The sequence below is a fragment of the Oreochromis aureus genome, linkage group 11, assembly GCF_013358895.1.
Source record: "Oreochromis aureus strain Israel breed Guangdong linkage group 11, ZZ_aureus, whole genome shotgun sequence".
NCBI lineage: Eukaryota > Metazoa > Chordata > Actinopteri > Cichliformes > Cichlidae > Oreochromis > Oreochromis aureus.
The window spans coordinates 11,950,464-11,978,313 of record NC_052952.1 but is presented as its reverse complement, the minus strand read 5'-3'; the positions used below and the strand labels follow the sequence as shown (position 1 = coordinate 11,978,313).

Genomic DNA, 27,850 nt, shown 5'->3' with positions numbered 1-27,850 from the left:
CCAGGGTCATTGCTCTGTAACCACCAAGCCTGGCCTACCTAACCTCCACTGATCTCTGATTGTCGAATATTTCTGGACACTGACTTTTGTGAATACCAGAGAGAATCAGGGCTTTATAATATTTATCCTGAATCCATCAGGATGCAGTTAGAAAACATGAATGACACATGCGTGGATAATCCAAGGTCAATATCAGTTCTAAAGTGGATCCAGTGGAGGTCACTGTTGTGTGGGACCTGGTCTGCATGTGTCACCTCAGGGCAGAATTTACCAACACAAACTCCTCAGTATGAGCTGACCTCAGAGTAACCTTCTTGGATCCAGATGTAAGTGTGTTGCAGAGGCAGAGGTGAATACAGGATTCCCCTCTGCATAATGCAGGACAGCCTCCAGCTGAGAAGGCACTGCAGCAGCTCCACACCTCACATCACATGCACGTTGCATACAGGGAGATACTGGAGTGGGCGTGGTAACAGGCGGAGGGCGGGACTTTGAGGGGAGCAAAAGCCCACCCCCTGAGCTGCTTAAATATTCAATTAGCTCTGAGCAGAGGCAGGCATCAGCACGGGGGGCAACTTGACGGCAACAAGACGCGGTTCATTCATTTTTGGAGCAGCGGGCCTGCTTCATGGAGACACCAGTACTCCTGTCGTGCTCCCGGAGAGTTGTTTCACTTTCTCCGGCCTGCCGTTAAACTTTTCACGGCCGTAACACCATGGACCCGCTGTGGACGGGCACCGGCGCTTCGGTACGGCATGCAAATACGTACTCTGACGTCGGCGATCATGTGGCTTTTGGCGTAGATCCTCCTTGTGATCGCCAATTTTTTCTTTCCTGTCGCCTGTTGTCTGCTCGGTTATCGAGCCGCCGAGAGAGTGTTTGAAACAGATTTGGCGTGTTTGTCGGCTCTCCAGCGGCTCTGGGATTGTACCGCACTACCTGAGCGTCGCGCCAAAACGGTGGGCAGGTAAGAAATTGAGAAACTCTTCTTCGTGTTTTTTTTCTCCCTCATCTCCCTCCCTCTCCCCACGGCTCCCCCCTCGAAAAGTCTCTCAAGTTAAAACTGCGTGTAGTTGTTTGTTTGCGCCCCTCTCGCGGCTCGTTCAGGCTTCGCGTGGTTCCCAAAACACCCACGCGCCTCTGGATAAATATTTTAACTTGTCTGGCCGCGTGAACTTTGCCTGCCCCTGCCGTTTCCACCTGCGTGCTCTCGCAACGTTTCCCGACAACTTCTTAATTGGACGTTTTCGCCCCCTCCGCGTTTCAAGTTTGTGTTCGGTGTGTTGTGTGACCGTGGCGGGGGAAGGCAGACGGGAGGAACATCGTGCCTACTTTTCCTCCTCCCCGTGTCGACATAACCAGCAAAACATGGCCGTCCTTTGCCGACATGTTGTTACGTCGATGGCGAGAGGGGGAACATTTGGGGAGAGTATTTTTTTTCCCTCCCTGCGCCCCTCTGTCACGTTTTTGGGCTGGCCAGAGGAAACAACCGTTGGGACTCCTTACCAGCGGCGTGCACCAGCTCACATTCAGGCGTGCTGAGGTTTGAGTGTAACTTTTGGAGTCCGACGTTGTTTATAGACTTTGATTCGTGCGTCTCTGCGATGTAGGCGTAACGTTACCCCTGGTGATGCCTCCTCCCCTCCCGAGACCGCGGTTCTTGCTGCAGGCAGGCAGAGCTGTTGCAGTGGGTCTGAAACTGCTGTAAAAGCCAGGCGTGGTTCTTTTATTAATAATATGAAGTTTGGTCATGAGGCCCGTGGCCCAAACTGTGAGCAGCCTCTGTAGCACTCAGCTGGGGTCAGTGCTCTACATCCACCAGTACGTTTTTGGAGGTAACCTGCGTGTACACACTGAGGTGACACAATGCCCAAACAGGAATGTTAACACATTGCCCGGTAATACGTTTAGGATGTTTCCTATACTAATAGTTATTTATTTTTACACATAACAGTGCATACAGATCTCGCTCTGTCATCTTTATTGCTGGATAAATACTCATTATGAACATTTGAGGTGCTTTAGGAGAGCTAAACTCAACCTAAAGACAGTTGTGTGATACCTCAGTCTGGCACTAAGTTTCTTTACCAGCTATGCAGTAAAATGCAGTGTCGTTGGCTCTGTTAGCGCTTCATTCATGTGGGCAGTCATCATTATTATTTTCCATGCAGCACATGGGAAAAATCATTTCTGTGGGTGACTGTTAAACGTTCTTATTTACCAAAAAACAGACGTGTGTGTGTGTGTGAGTGAGTAATAAGGAAAATTAATGGTGACATTCAGTTACAGCAGTCTGCAGCAACTGCCAGTGGCACTTGTGGTTTGATTATCAGTGCGCAGATTAAAAACAAAGCCACACTGCAAATACTGTCTATAATAATTAAAAGTGCATATACAGTAGTGTACAGTCAGCATGGTCACTCCCTACAAGTGAAAAAACTAGTTGGTTTAAAAAAAAAAAAAACAAAAAAAAAACATTCCCACAGTTGACTATCTGGTGTAAATTTTTAAAATGTGTTGTTCATTTCACGCTATTCCCTCAGCTCTACGGTGACCTGATGTTTTGTGTTTCTAGGCTTTCTCTGATCAACAGCGATTCCTCCCCTCCCACCCTCTTGTGTTAAAGATGTAAGTGATTTTGATCACAGTGCAGTTAACCCTCCTGTCAGCCGCGTTACCAGCGATTCCTCTGGGTATAAACTTGGCTCCGCTCACTAAGCCACGCACCCTTGCTCTTTCTGTGTGAAGAGACATTTGGCTTGTGTTTTTGTTCTTCGCGTGGTTTTCCACTTGTGATCTGCCAAAATCAGAGAAGATGTTATGTAATTTGAAATGACAGCCGGATCGTTTTTATTGGTAGCTGAACAATCAAAGCGGATGCCTTCTTTTCTGGATTAAAAGTACACAATCACATTTCGTTTTTTCTTCTTTTCTTTTTTTTAATCGTAGTTGCGTAGCCGTGCTTTATTGCAGAATGGTGTGGGGAGCGTTGCTGCCAAAATTAATAAGAAACCAAATTTGCTCAACAAACACTGTTAAAAGCCAGTAAAATCCCTATTGCCATCCAAAGTCAGGTATATGGGACAACATTACTGATTTGTTTTTACAGTTTGGCAGATGTGTTTAATCCCTTGAGAAACGCAGTTTAATTTTTTTAATTTTTTTTTTTTTATGGATGATGTTCTTGGTATAGCTCTAGGGATTAGCGAAATGCACAGATGTCGGTGTCCTACCTCATCCAACGCATCAGCCATTGGTCCACCATCACAACACTGTGGAGAATTTTAGCAAACAGACACTCATTGGGTTTATTTATTAAAGCGTTGTGCTGCGATAGTTTTTAAAGAACTTCCATAAAAACAAATCTGCTCTTGTTTAAAAGCTGATTTTTATGTATTCCCCCCTTCCTAGCCTGCTCAACTATAAAGTCTTTCTCAATGTACTGTGACCCCTGCGAATGTCACAGCCAAAACATCCAGCTGGGAAGTGAGCCGCTCTATTTGTTCCTAGAGGCGTTTTATTCGTTTGCTCTAGTCAGATGGTGGAAAATGAACAAGACTCAGTCTGTCACAGTTATTCAAATAAAGAGGGGAAAAAAAAATCAGAGCATCAAGAATTGGTGTCAAATTATAACCGAGGAACTGAATGAAAACAAAAAGATCTTTCTGTTTGATTCACTCCCGACAGCCTGTACACAAGCTGTTGCAAATCAAAGCAAAGCCAAAAGGTGCGTTTACAGCGGGAAAAGTCAAGGCGTTAAAGCCTGATATTTTGTTTATTTAAAATAAAATTACACACACGTTGCAACCAAACTAGCTTTTAATCTTTCAACACTGTTATTGTATTCTGACAATGAATTGAGTGCAGTCTAGTCAAATGTGACTTGTAGAGAGGACGTGTGATATCTCATTGTTGACAGTCATCAGGATTGGCACAGATGTTGTATGTGCCAATCATGCTAGAAAACAAAAAGATCTTTCTGTTTGATTCACTGACAGCCTGACTGTTGCAAATCAAAAGGTGCGTTTACAGCGGAAAAGTCAAGGCGTTAAAGCCTGTTGTTTATTTAAAATAAAATTACACACAACCAAACTAGCTTTTAATCTTTCAACACTGTTATTGTATTCTGACAATGAATTGAGTGCATTCTGGTCAAAGCAGAAGACTGAACAGTTGAGTCATCAGTTGGCACAGATGTTGTATGTTTTGCAATCTTTGAGACTGTCAGAGTGCAAATGGCTAATATGATGGGGGTTTTTTTTTTTTTAATTGAGAAATTTGGTTTGTTTTTTCTTTTTTTTTTATTTGATAAATGAAAGTGGATAGGCAGCAGGTAGATCAGCTTGAGTTTTTTTCAGGGGTCTAAGCATTCTTAAAGGCAGAGAATGACTTTAGGATTATATAACAGATTTGATCAGATTGAACTTTCCTCAGTTTTCAGATTGCTTTTCTCTTTCCAGTCCAGCTCTTGTGTAATTTGTCATACCTCAGCCTTTTCTCTGTTTCCCTTCCTTAAGTATGGCTTCTTGACAGCCACCCTTTCACTAAGACCATTCCGGATGAGACTTCAGTAAACAGTAGATGGATCAGCTGAAGGGTCAGACGCATCTCTGCATTTCAATACGTATTACATTTGCTGTCCTGGATGTTAGGCCTGCCACTTCTTTTATCCTCCAACAGAACGCTACACACCATGGAGAGACATGCCACATTTTTGGCTAATAGCTCTTTGGGAATCACCTTGTTGGTGCAAAAATGTTATTTTACACCTCTGACTTTATCTTTGGCATATTTTTAAGAATTTATTTATTTTTTTGTAAATTCAACTAAAGGAAGGACAGAATGTTTCAGGCTGCTAGTAACAAAAGAAACCTATTAAAATTGGTTATTTCTGTTATATTTGGACACAATACTTGTTCATATCTTGAGTTAGATGCCTACAAAATATCCTCTGGTGGCTCAAGACTTTTACACAGTACTATATATATAATGTGTACTTTTAAAATGTACTTTCCTTTCTGCTATTGTTAGCATTTGAAGTAAGCAACAGGTTTCCACATTAACCACAGGCAGATTGTTGTATTTTGTTTAACTCAAACAACAATAATCTGAAGCACGATAACATCACAGATCGTGTTCAATTTATAGTGACAATTTGGGGGGTGTAATGATGGGAAATTTGTGTTAAAAGGGGTCATTGCCATAATGCACGCTTAGTAGCTCGATGGGCGTCCGCTTGATTTTTACAGCCGTATGTTAACAGTGAACCATGAACCCGCGTTGCTTGTTTGTTCCCCCCCCCACCCCTCCAGGTTTATGCATCTGGATAGAAATAATATAAACTGCATGTGAGTGCACAAACATCAATTTATGGTCACACATTTTTGTTTGTCTTTAGCTCACGCTTCTATTCCACAATATATGGCTGCTGTTTTTAGAGACTAGCAGACCTGTCGTGGGTTTTTAACAGTTTTTTTTTTTTTTTTTTTTCTTTTGTACTAATCAGGAATGCATTTCCTGACCACACATCACATTTCCACATCAAACTGTAAGTCCTATAATGGCTGTCCATTCTCTTGGTGAAACACTGGAATGAGTCATCACGGGTTGGAGGATGGAGGTTGTTGCTGTCATCACGGCCTGTCGTGCTCAGCTTGGCACAGTACTGACATCACCAGCATCTACGCTGTGCTTTGTTCCAGTGTTTTCTCAGTTCAGGTCCTCTCCGCTGCGCTTCCGCCGGCTTCTCAGACGTGTTGTTAGGTGACTAAGGCAACCACAGAGATGAGCTCATCACCTGTAGGTGGGGCTGAGAGGGAGGATGTGAGGAGACAACTGGAGAGGCAGAGAAGAGGAGTTACTTAGGGACACTTGGAAGAAAAACAAGAAATCAACACTTGTATTAGAGACTACGTGTGATGTCTGAGCTTGGTACACAAGGAGACGTTGGATAGCACTTACTGTACTGAAAGTGATGCAGAAGGACAACTAGAGCCAATGGAGACTTGAGCCTCACACGCATTTTAACCTGTAAAAGTAATTCTCCATGTTAGCATCAAGTCGATATTTCAGCATGAAAGAGCTGCCATTTGTCAGCTCAGGACCTAGCTGAATTCCTTGAAATCTTCCCCCACAGCAGAAACATTTCCAGGTAAAGCACACAAAAGGTCACAGCGTTCTTAACCGCTGACAGTTTTGTTTCCACTAAGGCAATCCCCATCTCTTAATGGATCACTTGATATGGTTTCGCCCGCTAGTTCTCTTGAAAATCTTATCGCCGAATGGGGGAAGGGGGGTCACGGATAAGGAACTGAATGTACGTTTACAATGCTGGAAATTCAAACTGAATGAAGGGTGTCGAGGAGAAAACCGGTGACAAAGAAAAGAAAGGAGACACTAGAGTCAGAATGTCTAAGCGGTGTGAGAGAGAAACAAGAGACAGTCTAGCATTGAGACTGCAAGATAGGTGGGTGTGTGTACGTGTGGGAGAAAACTGTGTACACTGGAACCCACCATTAATATCTGCAGTCAGTCATTTTATAAGCAGTGGATCATTGTATTTTATTAAAGCGCTCACTGCTTAATTGCCACATTGATAATTATTTAAGCCTATTGGTGAATAGCATTTTTTTTCCATGTGTAAGGATTTTACTCTCTTGTGTACATCATCCACCAGCCAGTGGTCTTGTTTCTCACAGCTTCTGCATCGGGGTCAAACTCAAAATAAGTTATGCTGAACAAATCAACTGGTGAAATCTGAACTCAGCTTTAACTTCCATGTGGTGGTGGTTAACTTTTTTTTTTTTTTTTTGGTATCTTCCTGCACACAGTCATGTAGGCCATTTGTGCCTGAGCATGTGTACACACTGGCTTCCCTGCTACCATCAGACTGTGTCCTCAAGAATTTCAAGTTTAAGGGAAAGGGAGAGGGGGGGGGAGAGGGTGCTCGGAGAAGAGAGAGCTTTCTAAAAGGCTTTCTGCACTGCACCACGTCAGCCAGTGGAAACGCTCAGACACACCCCTTCTGCACAGCCGACTCCAATGGGAAAAGGCTGGAGATCGTTCACTACATAAGCCACACCCACTGCAGGGAAGGCAGAGATTGACAGGTGGGAAATCCATCCGCACAGAACATTGACTGCTCACTGAGGCTCGTGGCAAACATGAAACACTCCATTGAAAGGTAGTTTAGAGACATGTGGAGGCAGAGTGCGCTCTGCATATTGAGGACATACTGTATGCAAACATCACACCGCATTACACTATAGTGCAATTTCACTTGGGGTAAACTTTGGACTAAAGCTTTGAAAATCCCTCTCATGTTCTGTTGTTGACCTGATTTGACCTTTGCCCTACTTAATTTCTGCCCTAAATATAACCGAATAAGCACATTTTACCCTTCCCTGAGGGGTGGGAAAAGCCTAATATAGTAAGGTTTGGCAAGTCGTTTAAGCTTTTAAAAGTGTGTGGAGTACAAGAGTTTTATCTGAAGGGAGAGTGAAAAAAAAGAGTACACAGCTGGGGTGGGCGTGGTCGCAGTGGATGAGTAGGGTGCAAAGAGGAACACAGAACCAATTCGCCTAAACAAAAAAAAATGTTAATGAGAGATTTTAGTTTTTTCTTTTTTTTCACTTGTGGTTACCCAACACCACATCTGCTATCAATTCCTTACTTCTTGTAGTTGCTGTGTCAAATGAGTGCTCAATGACATTTTGGCCCTCATCATTTGGGTAGCCAGGGGACCCCTATCAACCAGTGTTCATCATAATTGTTATAACATATGTTATAATAACAACAGTCCTATAAAATGACAGGTGAAACGTTACTCTAGAAATGGCAGAGAACAAGTTTGTTTTTGTAACAATGCCCCAAGACTGAGCTGATGGTTTTGAACTATAAATACTGTAACTAGCTTCTACACTCTTTCAGCCTGCAGTAAACTGCTAGTATCCCAAGTCTGACTCACAGCTGTACACAGCTGTACATCTCGGTCATGTCAGCAAAGCTTAAACACCAGGCTGCTCTGCGAGCAAAGTTAGCTAATGGCAAATATGATGCAAGTGGAATTTACATTATCACAGTGACTCTCCCCTGGACTAGGGTCTCAAGCAGATCCTAGTGGCAATAGCTGCCCACATGTAAGTTGTGACTGTGGACGTGTTGCACAATAGTGTTGGCTACAAGTCAGTTTCTGTCACACTTCAGGCAACACAAAACCTAGGATAGCCCACCATAGTGTGACTCGTATGTTTAAGATGCATCCCACAAGAGTCCAGTAATGTGGGCTGTGGTACTAAATGCCATACAAATGTTTTTGTTTTTAGGATCAAGCCCCACCCCTTACAAAGACTTCTTCTCTCTTCTTTAAAAAAAAAAAAAAAAAAAATCAATGTTGAGTTGGATTATTCACATCGCAGCTGTCGTGACACTGATTGACCTCTGCAGCATCTCTGCTCTTGGATGCAAGCACACACTCGCGCACATTTTCTGTTGGTTACAGTGTTACCATAGTAACACAACCATCGGGCGCAGAGTGGGTGACACTTGGATATTTTTATAGCTTGCCCTTTTGTGTGTGTGAGAGACGGTGCTCTTGTTTGTGTTCAATGAAGAGACAGTGTGTGTGTGTGTGTGTGTGCATTGTTTTAATGTGAGAACAAGAGTAAATGGAGGACTGGATTCATGATCAAATGCAGTGTAGCCTGCTGGACGGCGTTTCCTGTATACTGCACAGGCAACTTGAAATGAGGTCACCGCAGGGATGATGAGGCTAGTTTTCTGTCAGGATATTAGGATTTGGTGACTTGATCTGTGATAGTAAAGAAAAGTCCTGCTCAGTCCCATCAACTTTAGTGGCTTAGAGATTACAGTAGGGCAGGTAGATTTGAAAGAAGTAGTCCTTGTACCACTATATTAATCACAACTCCAAGATGGCACATGTAACAATAAAATGCCATTTAAGAAGCATAGGATGGGCCACATTCCCTTTTGGCAGAATCACAATTTTCATCATTAGTCTTCATACCAGCCCAGCAAAAGTAGCACTGCTCTGTTGCTATGCAGAACATACCAAGCCCTCAAACACAGTGCAGTACTTCGCTTTGCTCTAGAGGAGCCGCGTGATGAGATTTAAATTAATTCTGCGACGGTCCGAAATTCTGCTCTTCTCCCCTCCCCACACATACGCACACACACACCCCAACTGGGACACGTTGTGTTAATGGCGACGGTGCTTCTCCTCAACCACACAAGTGAGACGTACGCATTGTCCTCCTCACTGCAGTGGCTGACTCTTGGAACAAGCAGTCAGGAGGGAAAACTCTCAAAACAAGACAGGGAGAGAGGAGCACGCCCCATACAGCAAAGCCAAAAGAGGAGTGCGTGCAATACGTTTTAGTGGTAGAAGATGTGTGATTGAGCCCTGGAGTCTTTTTTTTTTTTTCCCCCCTTTGTTAAAGTATCAGCAAAGTCGTGTCACTCTTACAGTCGGTGCAGTTGCAGTTTTTTGGTTTCTCTGCCGCCTTCTTGTCCTCTGCTTGTTATTTTAGAGCTTCAGTGTGCCCGGTTGGATTGTACTTCATGCATGGCTTCAAGTGCGGTAACCGCAGAGGTTGCCATTCATGTGCCTTTGTGACTGGATGCCTGAAAACTCTGGTACTATGTGTTACAACATCAATTTCCTCAGTTTTATTTGCTCCTCTGCTAACAATGAAATCCACCAGCTGTTTAGCTCAATCTTAGTTCAGGTTGTATAGAGCAATGAGTCAACACTAACCATTTCACATTTCACACCCAGTGTGGTCTTGCAAGAGACACCAGATCAGTTTTTGCTTTATAACTTCGATTCATTGCAGTTTTTCTAAGCTATCCATTAAAAAATGCTCACTTCTAGAAAAATGAAGCATTGCTATAAATGATTAGCAGTTTAATAGGTAGTGACAAGCTGGCACGTGGGCTTTATACTCCTGATAGGTGTTTTTGTGCGACAGAAGGCTGCCCTGCTTGACCAAAAGTCTAGCCTTTGAGACACTTTTATCCTTTACCCCACTTTGAGATTATGTTAATGACGTCCAGAAATAGGAGTTGAGTTGAGAGAGCTGCTGTGACTCATCTGCTCACTGTCGTTTCCTTCTCGCTACTGCTTGGATAGATGTCCCGCCTTATAGCACTGTTATGTTTCTGTCATATTAAATCATGATGTCTGTCTTCATACATTAGACAGGCTCAGTGGTATGCAGGGTTTGTATTGATTTCCCCTGTGTCCTCCTCAGTATGTATGCCAGTGTGTATCTTACACTGATTACTGCCTGGGATGATAAATGTATTCGCTGCCTGGCAGCATTAAAATGTTGCTTCTTCAGAAAGACTCCACTAATATAATGCACCAAGCAGACAGACAGCTAGACAACGGGAAAGTGCAGACAGACAGACGGCAGGCAGGCAGGCAGGCAGGCAGGCAAGGGGGCTGCCAGGCTGAGTATTCATACAAGTTTAATGAGCATCCAGACAGTCGGGAGTTTGTGGCTCCAGCTCGGAGCTCACTCTGCACACAGACGCTGACTGGCTGATGAGGTTAGACACACTAACAAACAGGTGGGAGACTGAAGGTTTCACCTGGGTAGTGGACGTAGCCAAGTTTGAGTACGGAGTACACAGTTGATTAACATTTTTGGTATGAAGTGAAAGTTGCCATGGCGAAAGCTCAGACAGCCAACTAGTTCACATTTCGTTCAGCTCTGCAGCTGAGGTGTTTAGAGCCAAGTAATCATTCTGCAAAGGCCTCATATTCTTTTCAAGGACACCTGATAATATATACATATACCCTTTTTTTTTTTTTTTTTTTTTTTTTTTTTAAATGCATGAGACTTTAGAGTATCCATTAAAAAGTTTATTAAGGTATTTAGATAAACCTAGACATTTTTTCAGCAGTCTGGCTGTTAATCGCACTTCTCTTTTCCATCATTGGATATGGGGCTCCCAAGTAGCCAGCCAAGGCAGCGGGAGTGCAACCCCTCCCTCCTCTGCTGAAAATGACAGAGTAGAGAGAGGAAGAGGATGTCTGTGCCAGTGTTTCCTCAGTGTTCACCAGTATTTACACAGGCTTTTCTCTTTGTTTGAGAGAGTCCACGCACATGTTTAACTTGACTGCAACAAATCAGACTGCAGTGCGGTCTGTGTTTATATTGTGTAATATGATGGTCCTCTATCTGACTCAGACACTGCTCAGAATCTAACTTGTTCACGGCGTGTTTTTTTTTTTTTTTTTTTTTTTTTTAATAAAACCAGTGACTCAGTAGTACTGACTTATAATGCAAACTCCTCCTGATGTCATTCAGTGACTTGGAGAAAATGTTTGAGAAGCTTGGAGCAGCTTAGAGAGCAACGAGCTTTAAAGCACTGAGTCATTGTTGAGGCGCATAGAAATTGCTATAGCATACAAATACAGATGTTGCGTAAACGGAAGCGTTTAACTTGCGTCCACCCTGCTTGTGTGGGTTAAGCTCAGCGCTCCCCCTGCTCTGTTGTGCCTGAATCACCTAACTGCAGAAATCCAAAAAATGCATTCAAGGCTGTGTAGGCAGCGGTGAGGCGGCACTGGTTCAGTGGGTCATATGAAGTGGCTCTTCAGATGCAGCTGACAGATGCATCTCCTATTCTGCCCTACCAGATGTGTGCTACAGTGCTGGATTTTGGGCAAGGCCAGTGAGAGACACTGATGGTAAGTGGCGCTCTTGAGGGCTCAAATGTTGTTTTTCCCACATAAAAAGCATCCCAAGGAGGTTTTAAACTGAGCCAAAAACAGCACTGCAGTACCATTTTTATATCCGTTTTGGTAAATGAGCTCAGGCATAGTATTTCTCTTTGTTAAACGGCCAGAAATAACATGGCATACTATAGCTCCATATTTACATAGTAGTGTTAAGACTCTGTCTACCATACTCTGTAAGTTTGCTCACTTTGCTTTTGGATGTTGAAAAGACTGAGAACTCTCTTCTAAGTGCTGCTCATGCCTTGAAGTCAATATTCTGGAAAGTGGGTTTTCTTTTTTTCCCTTCCCGCTGACTGTACCTTGACCTTCCGCAATGGCTCAGAAAACTATACAAGAAATGTGCCAGTGTATGGATCCAGCAGGATTGCAAATTCCCAGACTGTCAAAACACTGAGCCTGAAATTTATTTTAGTTTTTGTCTCTAAAAGCACCAAACACAGTTGGGTGGTGTGTGTGTGTGTATATACAGCCTCTGTCAGGATGTAGCAGCCACTTGACTACAGCTCCACAGTTGCTATAGCGACACCATGGTAATGAGTCTGCATTTTAATGATGCCTCAGTGGGTTGTTTGAGGGGATGAGATATCTCGGGACAATGAGTGGACTTGCAAATGATGGCGTGTTGAAGGGGAATCGCGCCTTTTGATTAATGTGCAGCTGATGGAGAGATCCAGGAAAAGTATGTGAGACTCGCATGATCGCAAAGTTCAGGCCTAATATTTGCAGCTGATGGATTACCCTGAAGTCACTTTGTTGCTCTTACTCTGCCCTGCATCGTACAATCGTACTACTTATCGTCTGTGTTTGAGTTCTTCTGTCCAGATTAAATTGCCATGTAATGCTTCTGAGCAAATAGAAGTATGAAATATTTAAATGGTGTTGTATACATGGGATTTATATTTGGAAGAGGTTTTCTCGTCCTCTGTGCTTACTCGGGTTGATAGAAGAGCACCGCTGCTGCATCGACTCATTTTGATTTTTACTCATGTGGATATGAGTATGAAGCTTCAGCGCGAGGCCTCCAGAATATCAATAGACTTTTTCAGTCAGATAAGCTTTTCTTTTTCCTCTCTCTCCCTACTCAGTACAATATTACCCAAGAAAAGTTTCCTACTCTCGCACTCCTTCAGCTTTTTGTAACTGCTGCTACTTTATGAAGTTCTCATTTCCACAAAACTCAAATAAAGAAGCTCGCGGCTTTAAAAGATTTGGATCAGAAGCTGCTTTATCTCTGGTTTCTCACTCTGTTCACGCTTGGCAGCACAATCTGATTTATGAATGATTAGTCAATATTTCTCAGGACAACTTGTCTTACAGCAGCAGACCTGTCAGCTGCATATATTTGCATACTGGCTGTGTTGTCGAGTCACAGTGATGAAAGTGTGATGATTAAAAGTTTTACTCTACATAAATAGACAACACTGGAGCACTGTTGTGGAACTTAAAATAAAAATCATCTCATCTAGTTGAATATATCTGCCACTTATGAAGGCCAAGTGAAACTGACAGACTGTAATAATAGCAGCGTTGTGTTGAAGGATAAAACTCTGCAATTTAAATAAATGTTGCTTGAGTGACAGATTGAAGAACTGGACTCGTGAGCTCCTGTAGTGAGGGGATCCAGTCATACTGTTATAGGTGGCATTTTACTGGCATTGTTTGGGTCCACTGGTCCCAAACTGTCCAGAGTCTTGAGGCAGAATTGATGCTGGGCCAACACCTAACAAGACCAGGTTTTTCCTCTTTTGTAGACTAAACACAGGGAGCTACAAACCCCGTGGACAGAGAGCCCTCATATGACAAAATTTACTTCCCTTGAACCGAATGAGACCGTTGCAGGAAATATAACACGGGTGTAATGTATAATATCTTGGATTTTCTTTTAATTTGCCACATATCTGTATTTATTCAGTTGTCATTTCAGAGAATTGCTGTTTGATCCAATATTCATTTTCATTAGCCACACACAGGAAGATGTTTCTGATCAGTGAATAATTAATCCAAATTACAGTATAGACAACCCACCCACAGGAGGTCACGAGCCAGTGTACTGCTGGTAAATTAGAGGGTTGCATCAGGAAGGGCATCTGGTACAACATATTTGCCAAATCAAATATGCAGATCAGAAATAATAAGATTTTCATCCTCTTTTAAAGGAAACAGTTGAACGAAGAAAAAAATGATTATGCTGCTCTAAAAATTAGAAGTAAAGGATTTCAACTTGAATATTTCATTCATCAAGACTCAATGTGGGATTTAAATGTCCCTTGATCCCTTAACCCTCATGCCAGTTGCAGCTGCACCCCTCTGAATGGTTTCTTCCTGTTAAATGGAAGTCGTCTTTCTCTCCACCATTGCCACGTGTTTGCTCATAGGTGATCATCTGATTGATTGTTTGGTTGTTTGTTTGTTTGTTTGAGTTTTTTTTTATATGTAACATGCGTGTTGCGTTCCCAGCGGTTTTTGAACTTGGCAGTATGTGAATTAAAATGAAGAAGTACAGAGTTATGCATCAGTCTTCCAGTGTACAGTAATGTTTGCTCCTCTAGTTTACTTCACCTAGCTTCTAAAAGGTAGTTGGCCAGAAAAGTCCAAAGCACTGTTGGACTTTTTCTGTTTCCCAAAGTCTTTTGAGGGTCAGCTTTGTACTGCACTGACCACCTGTAAGCTTTCTGCTGTGCTTATGTGTCAGCCACCTTTTTTATTTTGAGGCATTTTTGCTCACTGCCCAGCAGTTGGCTTTACCTCCTTTGGACAGTGGTGTGCTGCAGCTCTACATGGGTTTTCCTTAAATGGGTCAGTTTGGTGCTAACTCAAGAATTTTCATGTTTCTTCTACCCATGTTTTTGCTGTTAAAAGGGAACTGATCTTTTGAGAGTGTTTATGGTTCTTAATTTGTGGTACATTGCGTATATTGTACATTATTGAAAAAACATTTGTTTTTTATTTTAGAGCCCAACATATTTTATATATTGGTGTAATTCTTTAAAATCATTCCTGTGAAAAGCTGGTATGACTCATGTTATTCATATATTGCCTGCGTTTTATGTAGACACATTAGACCACACATGCCTTACTGATATAACTGTAACATGCTGCTATCTCCATACCAATATGTCATTCTAGTTCAGCTTTGATTTCCTTGTCTTTAAAGTTATCATGGTGTCATAGATGTGTTTTAGGAGGTAGAGTACATGCAAGGAAAAGGGGAAAAAAATCTCCTTTTTTTGTTTTTAAACATATATAAAAATTACACTGCTTTTTCTCTACTTTCTGCCATCTAGGTAGCGTCCTATCATGCAGTTCGAGGAGGTCAGCCAGCACTGGAGCTGACACTGTCAGTGTGCCCAGCCTACATGACACTACAGGAGTCCCATCTCTGCCAGACTTTTACCGCCTACTGTCCTCCTCCTTCCTTGAGCCAATAATTTTACTCTGGGGGTTGAGTGTTCCTCAGGCTCCTTGGCTTCTGATCTCAGTCTCACAAGTTGTCCGGTGCTTGCTACCTCGGGATCTATATCTGTATTCCTCTAGTAGGCAGTCCTCCTGACTGTACTTCAGCACCTTAAGACTATCTTTGCATACAAGTCCTGCATCCTGGAACTTCAGCCATAGCCTCCTTTATAGCATCCCTGGCCAAACACGAGCACCGGGACAAACCCATCCACCACCATGTCCAGTCGACGCAAGGCCTCCACTCCCTGTATGATCCGACCAGAGCAGACAATGGTGGAGATGGATGATGAAGCGGAGGACTCTCAGAACATGGAGGTAGGGTCTGCCAACAGCATGTGGGTTTTCAGGGTCTTAAAAAAAAGAAACTAGCATGCTTAGTTGAATTACTTTTAGTAATCCATATTTGAATAATTGTTGGGAGGAAGAATTAGATTTGTTTGGAGTTCAGTGGGCACGATTCAGCTGATAAATTGATATGTCCAGATTTAAAAATGTAATTCTGTTGTACCTTCTCCTGCCAGACAACAACAGAGAACCATACCCAAGGGGTGCCTATGGATAGCAGTTCAACACAACCTGAGCAATCCATGGACTTGGATGTAATGGAAAAGGCCTCTGACCCTCCTTTGGCTCCTGACAAACCAGCAGCTGAGCCACCAGACATTTCTAAGCCTCAGCGCAGACAGCAGGGGGGATATGAGTGCAAATACTGCCCCTTTTCTACCCAGAATCTGAATACTTTCAAAGAACACGTAGATGCAAACCACCCAAATGTCATCCTTAACCCCCTGTACCTGTGTGCTGTCTGCAACTTCAACACAAAAAAGTTTGACACCCTGACAGAACACAACGAGAGGTGTCACCCAGGAGAGAGCAACTTTAAATTTAAACGCATAAAAATGAACAACCAGACAATCTTAGAACAGACGATAGAGGGGTGCAGCAACAACGCTGTCATTTACAACACTTCTGGTGCCATTTCTGCCAAAGGGGACGAACTCGGCACTGTGCCACTGAGCAAACCCACCACAGTCAAAATCGGTAAACCAAAAATAATGACATCGGATAACAAACGGACAGACTCCCAGTTGGGAAAAATAACTGCGGATCTCACCAAGAAACCAATCACAGCTGTCAATGTGAATGGTACGGTCATCATCCCGGAGTCGACTCTCCTTAAAGCAGACGGCCTTTCTCACATCATGCCTTCCCTGCAGCGGCCTCTAAACTATACCCAGGTAGGAAAAAGTGGAGGAAAAGTAAGCAGGAATTAGCTTAGCTTAGCTGGACATGAGTCGAAATAACTAACTTAATTCTGTTCACATTTAAAACCTTTATTTTGAAGCATTTTTTTAATACAGTGATTGTTTTAAATTATATAAGATCTAATATAATTATTAGTTAGCTTAGTAGCCTGGCTAGCTTTTTCTCCTGAAGAATTTGTACTAACTATGCTAACTCTAATTCTTGGGTTTAGCTCCATATTTAGTGGATAGATGTTAGAGTGATATTGCTAGAACCATACAAAGGTTGGCAGATTTTGCTGTTACAATCATGCACTCAATGAACCAGTGTCATTTTGTGATATTTGAATGGATAAGTGTTTATTTTGTGCAGTTTATCATTGCATAGCTAGTCATGCAAAAAACACGATCTTCATCTGCAGTCCATAAACGCAGAATAGCTTACATGGCGAATTACGTTTTCTGCAGGTTTCTTCTTAAGAGTTTTTTCCTTCAAACTGTCACCAAGTGCTTACTCTTAGCAGGTCATCTGATTGTTGCATTGTTGCACCTTGAGGCAACTGGAGGAAATATTAGTGTAGTGTAAAACTGGTACCAGATATCAGGAACCTTCCTAGGTTATTCATTAGAAAATGACATGCCTTTAAAAAGCACTTGTGACAGTCATGTGGTTCTAGGTAGTTTAAATTTTTTTTCTTTTTTTTTTTTAGGTGCCGAAGATTGCAGTGCCCCTCAACACAACCAAATACAACCCCACACTGGACGACAACCTGACGTTGATCTCGTCCTTCAACAAGTTCCCCTACCCAACACAGGCTGAGCTCTCGTGGCTCACCGCAGCATCAAAACATCCAGAGGAGCAGATCAAAGTCTGGTTCACCACACAGCGGCTCAAACAGGGTATCAGCTGGTCACCTGAGGAGGTAGGAGAATTGTTTATGTTTTTAGTTGTGTCCCGGTTTTTCACAATAAACATAAAAACAAAACGTAATATAAATAATAACTGTATTTAATGCACCTTTAATTAATTTGCAGTCACTAAATGTACCAAGTTGCGGGACATGTATAACATGTCTGTTTTTCAATGACAGGTGGAAGAAGCCAGGAAGAAAATGTTCAATGGTACGATATCCTCCGTGCCTCAGACTTTCACCGTGGTTACTCCTCAGCTCAACTCCCAATCAGCTACCAACCAGTCCACCTCAAGCACGCCCTCCAAACCCATGCAGCCAGCAGCCTCTGTCCTGCAGTCCCTGCCCTGTCAGCTCCTGGGACAGACCAGCCTTGTGCTGACTCCTGTAGCCAATGGCTCTACTGTTACTTGTGCACCACTGGCACTCACAGTGGCTAACCAGGTACAAAACTCTAGGTAGAAAATGGCATTCTTTAAGGCAGCAGAAGTGGGGGAGGGGTAAAGTTTGCCTTTGACCTAACTGCTTTAACTCGCCTTAGGTTTGAGCATGTAAAATGTTCTTTTATGATTACTGCAGGTGGCGCAGTCGCTCAAACGACCCTTAGCCTCTCCTGCGGTTGCTACAGAGAGTAAACGGCCCTCCATCATTCAGACCATCTCTGCCCCGATGGCCACATCCAAGCTGGCATCACCTAAAGTGCTGAGTTTCACCGTTGACCCCAATAAAACGTCAGAGCAGCTGTCTGTGCTGAGGTCCAGTTACACACAGTGCCCTTTCCCTGAGGAAGATGAGGTAAGAATAAGTGAGTGAGAAAAGTTTTTTTTTTTGTGCTACCATGAATAGGTATCACAGCTTGTATTTTCTAGTTTTGTTTTCCCAAACAGCCAGTTGGTTCTTTTTTTTCTTCTTCTCTTGGCTGCTCCTTTTAGTTGTTGCCACAGTGGATCTACAGTGGCTTGCAAAAGTATTCGGCCCCCTTGAACTTTCCCACATTTTGTCACATTACAGCCACAAACATGAATCAATTTTATTGGAATTCCAGGTGAAAGACCAATACAAAGTGGTGTACACGTGAGAAGTGGAATGAAAATCATACATGATTCCAAACATTTTTTACAAATAAATAACTGAAAAGTGGGGTAGTCCGAGGTAGTCCTCTTTGGTCTTTCCTGGCAATTCCATATCCTATATCCCTGCTGTATGCATGTCCATTTCCAAACATGCAGTTGAGGGGAAAATTACTGTACTTATTACTTTGATGTATCTTGTCATGTGGTAGATTTACAGGCTGATAGAGACCACCGGGTTATCCAGAGGAGAGATAAAGAAGTGGTTCAGTGAGCAAAGACTCCTCAATCTCAAAGGTATGTGACATGTTTAGTGCTGCAATAAGGAAACATGTGAAAAACAAGAGCACTGAAGGGAATGGCTGTACTAAAACTTATGTTTTATGATGTTTTTATTACAACATACTGACGTCAGTCTGTGTTTTGGGAATCCTTAATATTGACCTCTGTATTGTTTTCATAGATTATTTGTGCTGATGTCAGCATTTAAATTTAGTGTAGTATTTTAATCTTTTTCAGTCATTGTGAAGTCATAATTTTGTATGGGGGGGTGTTTTAAAGAGCTCAAAGTGCTTATGCACTCCAGTGACTAATACATTGCTTTAAAGTTTGAAGATGATCAGGTGGAAACTAATGCTTTTTCCTAATTCATATGACCCCTCATGAGCTTGAAGCATTGCCTACTAAAATAGTGTATTTTATTATCTTTATAAGCAATAAAAAAATTACACGATTATATCTTTATTTTGCAGTGTCTGATTTCATTTTTCACATTTGGTGTGACCTTGACCTGATTTTCACCTAAATTAAATTAGCTCGAGTTTCTATTAATATCTACCATTCAACAGAATTTGAAAATGATATCTTGAAAACTGGATACTAATCTGCTAAGAGACACATTATTACAAACTGCCTCTCTTTGGCCAGAGAACTACATTTTTCTCTATGTGCAACAAGTAGGTTTAGTACTTAAAGGTGGATTTCAATGGCTAGATCACCATAATTAGAAAATTATACAGTGGAACCCCGACTTACGAAATTAATTCGTTCCAGAGGGTTTTTCGTAAGTCAACATTTTCGTAAGTCGAAGCACCTTTTTCCATCGCCTTTTGAGTGAGGCGATGCTGGCTGAAGACGAAGTTCTTGGTGGAGGCTGAAGAAAGCATATGTATGCATGCATACATACGTACGTGTACATGACATTATGGAATTTAATTCTAAACATTAAAACTAAAACTTACATTTACGTTAATTAATGTACGTATGTACACTGTGCAATGATATTTTTAAAACATTTTTCTAAACTCGCTCATATTTATGCCTTATGCCGGCCCCATTATGAATGAACGATAGGCTAATTGCAAACGAAAAGCGCACGAAATAGCACATTGCAATAACAATACGTCTTTCACGTGGAACAGCGAAACGCATTTCGCAAACGGATTTCGTTACATGGGCATTTTGTCGTACCACGGGCAAAAATATTGCCATTAAGTGCCTTCATAACTTGAATTTTTCGTTAAATGGGGTCTTCGTACGCCGGGGTTCCACTGGCCTTTAAGGATAGTTTCTAAGCATTGTCCTGTATCATCCAGAAATAATATTTGCATGTGTTGTGTTAGAAGAATATCCTAGCATGTTTTGGTCCGTAAATATTTCTTTCTGTCGTACTTGAAGGTGTTCCTCCTCCACCTGTGCTGGTCAAAGCAGAGGTAACACCACTTCCTAAAGATGGCCCAGTAAAGAAAGCGGTCCCCAGCCAGTTTCCACTGTTAGAGAGGGTGAAGGGGAAGTCGTCGGGGCAGCTGAAGGCGCTGGAGGAGAGTTTCCAGAAAAGTAGCTCTCCAACAGAGGCAGAGCTAGGTAAAGCCTGCAGCAAAGTCTCTCTCACAGGGAGGAATAGTTGTGTGCATGATAGAAAAAGTATTTAAGGAAAAAAAAAAAAAACAAGGCTGTGGGTCAAGGTGGAGTGTTTTACAGTCGTCTTGTCATTTAAATTTTGCCGGGCAGTGTTGCCCAAACATCAGTGACGTATATCACGATAAGCCCAAGCCCAACAAGCCCACTGCCTTGCAACACCCCTAGTTTGTAATGAATAACTCCAGTGGTTGCACAGAAAAGCTGGATGTAGCAAAAATGATGCAAATGTGTTGCTTCAGGAATGTGTTGGCAAGTGTCCTGCTCATGTATATGAAACGGGAAGCAAACTGACATGTTACAGGTGGAGACATCTGTCACCTTGTGTTCTTCTGATACCTCATTGGCCTTTTTTGATCTTCACCAGGCCTTGTTGAAAGATGAACTTAAATTTTAGTTAGCTAGCATATTTTATGACAAATCAATGAAACCCAGAAACAAAACTTTCAAGCAGAGATGAAGAAGCAAGAAGAAACATTAATGGGTGGAGTAAGGATTTATGTTATAAAGATCAAGGTCACCCGAATCACCAGAGTTTAAATATTTCAACTGAAAGTGGTGATGAAGACCTGACCAAGTGGTCAAAACCAACAGTGAAAATTAGTCCATAGTCGATATTGGTATGTCGGTGTGGTGAGCTAGAAACATGCAGGAAGCTCTCCACCACTGTTTGGTGCTCCTGTTGATACGCAGCAGAGATGCCCCTAGGGTCACATGAGCCGAGAGAAAGTGAACAGACACAGAGCCCAGGAAAGGAAGGACACCAGCCGGCACTACCAGGGTGCCGGGACATAACCGCAGTGGCACAATATGACCCGGCCCCACAAGGTACCCACCTGGTCTCCACCACCCCCATGACTGAGGTGGCCAGACCACGGGAAAGAGAAGGGAGAGGCCCCTATGGATCCACATCCCACAACAAACCATACCACCCAAGGTCGAGAGGGAGAGCCACAGCTCTCAGATTGGGCCTGAAAAGAAAAATGCTTTTCCATACGTCTACCTGGCAGAACCTGTTGGATGCCATCCTTGGGGTGGATCCATCCCCCATCCAGGACCAAACCCGCTCTGGCCAGTGCCAGGAGATGACCTTCAACCTTCCCATCACAGCAAAACACCAGACCAGCCCCAGCACATCACGGATCTTGCAGTGGATGGAGGCATTTGAGCATTGAAGGCTTCAGCAGAAGAAGTTTTCTGCAAACTTTCTAAATTTGCTGAGAAACTGATGTCATGTAATGACTGTAATTTTTCTTTTATTTCTTGGTGGTTAAACCATCTGAAGCCACATTTTTGATGTGTGCAGATCAGAGACATAGGACAGTCGCCTTGGAGATCAGGAGATTATGCACATGCTGGCCTTCACAGAGCGCTCTTTTTTTTTTTTAAAGTCAGAAAATGTTGCGAATTACAGAACTTTTAAAGTACTCGTTAAAAAGTGAAGTGGATGAGAACAAGTTGGCCATTAGCTAACTAGTTAGTTATGTTCTACCCAAGGTCCTAAATTTAGGATGTAAATGTTAAAATTTATTTAAGAAAAAAGTATTTTCTTCTGATTTTACTAGTTCACAGCATGCGACTTAATTCCCTTCCACCCCAGAGGAGCTACGGGCTCGTCTCTGGTGGGTGCCTGGTTGGCAGGAATAGCAGGAATATTTTTAATGAGGCCATTTTTTAAGACCCCCAGAGACAGACCAAATTCCAAGGTTTAAAAAAAAAAAACAAAACAACTAAATTAATAATACTGTGTGAGCTATTGAACTCCTATTGTTCTCCTGCAGATCAGCTGGCCCAGGAGACCAGGTTGTCCAAGACAGAGGTGGACTGCTGGTTTTCGGAGCGCAGGGCACTGAGGGACAACATGGAGAAGACTTTACTCACGATGGCTTCGAAGAACACGGAGGACAGAATAGAGCGTCCGGGTGTGCTGCTTAATGGGGCTTCTCATCGAGAGCAGGACGGGAAGCCTCTCCGCTCATCTCCGCATCCACCTGTCCTTTCCTCCTCCTCGTCTTCCTCCCCTCCTGTGCTTGCCGCTTCCTCCCCTCGGCCTCCGACCCATCCCTCCTCTGGATCTCCTCCCATCCTCACGTCATCCTGCTCCTCTTCTCCACATCCTCCCATCCTGTCAGCCTCCACGAGCCCGGCTCCCATCAGCAGCCGCTCCCTCGCCCTCCTCAGGGAGGTAAGAGTTGATAAAGACACGTTTCCATTTATGCTGATTACACGGCAGAGTGTTAGAATATGCAACAGAGTATAAACATGAACTAATCTTTACCTAATTTTAGGAAATGGTATTTTAAGTTAGTTGGTGAGATGTTAAAGAAGTGAAAGATTGTGGAAGGTTATCATATAGAAAAAGCTACATGACTCTGCAACACACAGGATTGTGTAGCAAGATAATAGATAATCAGTTTTATGTACTCTGCAAATTTTGAACAGAAAAATTTGCACATATAAAATGCATATATATTTAGCACATTAAAACAGCTAATAGCATATTGCATAACCATTAACATACACTGCACATGCCTGCTGTCAGAAAGAAGGCAATTAGAATAATCCAGATGAGTTGACTGGACTATGAACCAAGGCTTGTGTGCTGTGTTGAGAAAGAAAGAATAGGGCGAAGTCTAGAAATGTTACAAAGGTGGACGTAAGCTGAGCACGAGACGTTACTCGTGTGGGATTAGAGTGACAACCATCCACTAGAGATAACAAACGGTTTTATTCTGGAAAGTGAGTCTTTTGATCTTATAAGAATAACTTTACTTTTATTGCCACTGATACTGAGCTGATTGAGTGTCATCCAAGTGGTGATGTCCTGTAGGCACGAGGTGAGGAGTGTAAGCAGTAATACTGCGTCTACAAAACAGCTCCTTGCACCTGTAACCTGCTGATTTCACCACTGCTTGTCAAAGCTGCTGCCTTTTTCTAGTGGAGGTGGAAGAAGGGTCATGTGACAATTTAGCAAAGCACATACTGTGATTGACGTTGACATCATTTCCTGTGTGCCAGCACTATAATAATACAGCATGTGTTATATCCAGGCTGGATCAAATGCATTGTCATTTTAAATGCTTTATTTTGGATAATGTTATAAAATATATTTATGTTTTACTTCCAGGTGAGCATTTTTTAAGTTGGCTTTTTGGTTGGTTGTTGGTAGTTTTTACAAATTTGTACATGTCATTTGTCAGAAGTCATTTAATTTTGTATGAAAAATCTTCAAAGTTAATTAGTTGCTAATTGTTGAACTTGAAGCAAGAGCACAGAGGCCCAATAAAACATTTTTGCTTTGTAATTGTAAATTCCACATATATCTTTGTTGCTTGCCTTGACAGACATTTTGTCGGACCCAGTGGCCATCTCCTGAGGAGTACAGTCAGCTGGAGGTGCAAACAAGTCTTGGACGCACTGACATTGTACGCTGGTTCAAGGACCACCGCTCTGCACTGAAGAACGGCGAAACTCTCGACTGGATGGAAGGTTTCCAAGGTGTTGCAGAGAAGCAGAAAGCAAGCCAGGAACAGAACGGTCAGAGTTCTGAGAAGAACGAGTGCGTTTCCTTGGAAGTCAAGGCTGTAAAAGGTAAGTTTTGGAGAACATAGAGTAGTGTCTTTTTCTTTCTTTCTTTTCTTTTTTTGTAGAGTCTGAAACTTTTTGGCTTGTTTTGTTGGTTCTTTTGCTCATTTTCCAAATTCTTCATCTCTGTGTTCAGTGGACGAGGCTGTTGAGAAAGTGTCTACTCCAGAGCAGTCCAAACAGTCAGAACAGGACAAAGTCCAGCGGTTGGCAGACAGACTGGCCGATGGTGTGACCGACCTGAGCCGAACGAGGCCTGACCAGAACAGCTCAAATGCCACTGAAAAAGGAAGGTAAGTGAAGAAGAGGCAAAGAAAGCAAATATTTTATCTTCTATTGTTATAGTCATGTTATACAGACCAAAGAAAGGCTTGCTGCCAATATTTGATTTTTATTCATTTATTTAAAACTCCTATCTGAGGAGTTATTTTAAGATACCTTTCCAGCAGTCCAGAAATACCACATCATATGGACACTCTAAACTGTTGGTGCCGAGCTACTGATTTTCATGAGGGGTTTATGCTGCATTTCTTAGAAACATCTAGAGTGCAAAGCTTAAAGAGAAAGTCTTTTCTTTATTTCCAGTTCCCAGAAGCAGTCTGTTTGTGTTCAAACTTTCAGTCTGCTTTCTTGCCAGGTGGGTAAAGGTGACCTTGGCTGTGGGGGAGGATGGTGAAGGAGGAGCGGAAAAACAAAGGTTGGCAACTGACACGGACATTCTGACCTTGGAGCAACCGGGGAGGGTCACTGGTTGATGGTGAGTGTAACTGGGTGAATTTGTAGTGTGAGTTTAAATCTGTTGCAGTAAAAACAGAAGACTGATGTGTGAAAGCATTGCACCCCAAGTCTGCCACAAAGGTTTCATGGTGTCTCACTGCCTCTGTTTCAGTCCTCTGAAACCATTCGCAGGAATGTCTGCCTATAGGGAACATGGATGGTGCTAAGAGATTTATTCATGCCAAGTGAAGCTTGGCTTAAATAAATGGTGAACTGCTCCTTTTTTAAGATGCCACAGCTGCAGCCTCCGGCTATCCAGGAAGTTATTAGTGCGCAATTACCTCTGATTGGTCCTTCACAAAGATAGCAGACCCCATCAATTAGCATGGAGATGGACTACATGCTCACACACAAATCATTACGGTCACAAGAAGGCAGAGCAAAGGGAGCAGATAACAATAAATTTCTGTTTCTACTGTATGTCCACAACAGCAAAATGTCATAAAAATATTGAATTCTAATCTGGGGAAGCACATGAAACACATTTAATTTGAACATGAAAGGAAGAACTGTAACACAAGTATTGATTCAGGCTTTGTCTCTGGTTCTGTACAGTACATCACTGACTGCTGAGTCACCGACCACCATGAGATGACCAAACATGGAAGCAGTGATGTCATTGTCTGCCTGTGATGTCATCCCAACATCCTGGGGGACTGTGGAGTTGCACCGTTAAAGCACTTGATGGAAGCGTAGACCCTGACATTTAGAGGAGTGCCAAAGCTGGACTTGATGCATTGCTCTTACTACAGTGCTCGCTCTCTTTGTTTTTTTTGTTTTGTTTTGTTTTTTAAGAAAAAAAAAAAAAAGAGCCTTGTAAATATTTTCTGTATTACTAGAGTTTGTACAGTTTTCCTGAGAAAGCTTTTTTTTTTTTTTTTTTTTTTTTTTAAGAAAAAGGCTGACTGTTGTCCCCAAAACCTGGAATGTTCGGTTTGGTTTTGTTCTTTGAGATCAAACTGTATGATATAGTCTGTCATTTGATGAAGATCAGACGTATTTTTTGAAAATCACTACTCATTATGAGTAGACTTTGATGGCACTTGCATATTTCCCTGTGGTAGTGATAGATATTGTCATGGCCGCCTGAATGGAAATTGTTAGGAACTTTTGTAACTTTTTGCTTGTCTCCTGCACCTTAACTCGCCCTCTGTAGAATTACAGTAGAGAAGATGGAAATCACTCAGAAGTGCCAGAGAGAAGGAAGTAGAAGGAGTGATGGTATTTTATGTTTTTTCTTTCGGGCAAACTGAACACAGCTACAGCTTCACCGCTGAGAGACCAGAGAATGAACACAAACAGCCACAGACCAAGACTAACCGCATTAGGGTGGATGCATGAACGCACCGTACATCCTAAACTCTGTTATCTTTCCTCATCGGCTCGCTCCTGCGTCAGAACCCGAGGCATGTCCAAGACACTGAAACAGTACAGAATGTTCACGTTCCTGATTAACTCCACTGAGCGGAGAGCGGAGTGTCTGTTCGATCGCACCGCGCTGCCTTTTCAGCTCTCTTATCAGATGTTTCCCGTCGGCCTCAGAAGTGGGCAGAGCACAGCCGGGCTGAGGATTTCAGCTTATCGGTCCAGTGTTTTTAAAAACTTGCCTGAAAACGCCAAAAGCATATTTTTGAGAACCTTTTAATGCATGGCACACAATAATCAAAGCTCCTTTATTTGAGCCGTGTCAGGTATCCACTTTGCTCAGCTGTGATCTGTGAGCACACTGCTGGTGTCCACGTAGGTTCTTCTGATCAAAGCCGTATCGGGTTCAGCTGATTTCTGTACAGACAGACATTTGGAATGTCACAGCACCCAAAGCTGTCATGAAATACTTGCATGTACTTCAACTTTTTTTTTCTTACTCATTTTCAAGAATGATTAAAAGGAATAAATATTTAATAATAAATATTAAATATTTGTGGAGTCAAAGAAAGTTCTGTTAACCTCGGTTTAACAGCAGGTGTATGGCTGCGCGCTGGCTGAATGTCTGTTGCTGCTGCTACTGCTTTAGTTTCACTTTCAGTTATGTATCTGGGATACTGTAATTTTGTTTTTGTTTTTTTTTTGCTAGTATGAAATACAGCTTGTATTTTCATTTTCTACTTACAGTCTGCTGTAACTCAATAAAAACACAACCAACTATAAAGCCTTCCCTTGGTCTTCCAGTGTAAATGACACACGCCAAAATTAAAAGCCTTTCTTCAAATCCTGGTTTAAGAAGACTGCTTAAGGCTCTTCACCTACTTAAGTATGTAACACTTCTGCTCAAAACAAGTAGGAATATAAAGTACTGCAATGCACAGTGACCACATGGCTTACTACAAAGTTTCAAGAAGAGTGTTTTAGGACCTTTTGTGAGGGTTTGGCATTAACAGGATTTCTGCATTCAGTTCTCATAAAATGTGGTCTAATCTTCATCTAAGTCACAATTACAAACAGCCTGACTTTACTGACTGGTTTGCATTAATATGAACTGGCCAATCACTGTGTGGGCTGGGGAAAAAATGATATGTCTGTAGCTGTAAAGTGCCCCACCCACACAGCAATATTTCTGTAGTGTTTTGATGAACAAACCTCCCAACATACCACAGAATTTAAATCACCTGTTTCACTTCAATATTTCTGGAGTGTTTTGACTGAACAAACCTCATCAAAATTTTGAATTGTTTCTCTTGGCGATCGCAAGTGTTCCAGGCCCACAGCCCCAAACTATGCTCTCTCCACCATGCTGCAGAGTTGGGATGAGGTTTTGGTGCTGGCCCTAGCACCATGTATTCACCATGCTTCAGTTGATCCATCTACTGTTCACTGAAACCTCATCAGAAATGATCTCCGTGGAAGGGAGGCTGTCAAGAAGCCATTCATAGGGAAACAGACGAGGTTGAGAGATGCAGAATTACACAAAAAATGACATCTCTTATGGAGAGATGAATCCAAATTTGAAATAAATTGCTGGTTCAAATTGTTCATTGCCATGATGTACAGAGAAGTTGAGGAGAGAGGTACAACAGTGAGTTTCTACAGCCATCTGTAAAGGACAGTGGAGGCTCTGTCATAGGGTGCAGCTGTGTATCAGCCAGTGGTTTTGGAGATATTGTCAGAATTGATGGAATTGTG

The 27,850-nt window shown here is 42.4% G+C and overlaps 1 protein-coding gene and 1 long non-coding RNA gene across 4 annotated transcripts; one reads left to right on the top strand and one right to left on the bottom strand.

Moving 5' to 3' along the window:
* The first annotated feature begins 549 nt into the window (after positions 1-549).
* On the top strand, positions 550-27,206 carry zhx2a (zinc fingers and homeoboxes 2a). 3 transcript variants are annotated; one of them, XM_039619403.1, is made up of 13 exons: positions 550-748; positions 15,055-15,541; positions 15,748-16,464; positions 17,181-17,393; positions 17,562-17,825; positions 17,961-18,176; positions 18,664-18,748; positions 20,129-20,314; positions 22,150-22,553; positions 23,713-23,959; positions 24,090-24,246; positions 24,591-24,710; positions 25,286-27,206. In XM_039619403.1, exons 2-12 carry the CDS (start codon positions 15,443-15,445, stop codon positions 24,706-24,708), a joined length of 2,706 nt encoding a protein of 901 aa, XP_039475337.1. In that variant the 5' UTR covers positions 550-748; positions 15,055-15,442; the 3' UTR covers positions 24,709-24,710; positions 25,286-27,206. The 3 variants fall into 3 exon arrangements, with proteins under 3 accessions (XP_039475337.1, XP_039475336.1, XP_039475338.1); XM_039619402.1 differs by having other exon boundaries at positions 550-967; XM_039619404.1 differs by lacking the exon at positions 550-748 and adding an exon at positions 1,057-1,835.
* Positions 5,304-6,743, bottom strand: LOC120442607. Its single transcript, XR_005614817.1, has 2 exons — positions 5,962-6,743; positions 5,304-5,835 (listed from the first exon to the last, which is right to left on the bottom strand). It is a non-coding gene; the product is annotated as an uncharacterized LOC120442607 (long non-coding RNA).
* Positions 27,207-27,850: the final 644 nt, after the last annotated feature.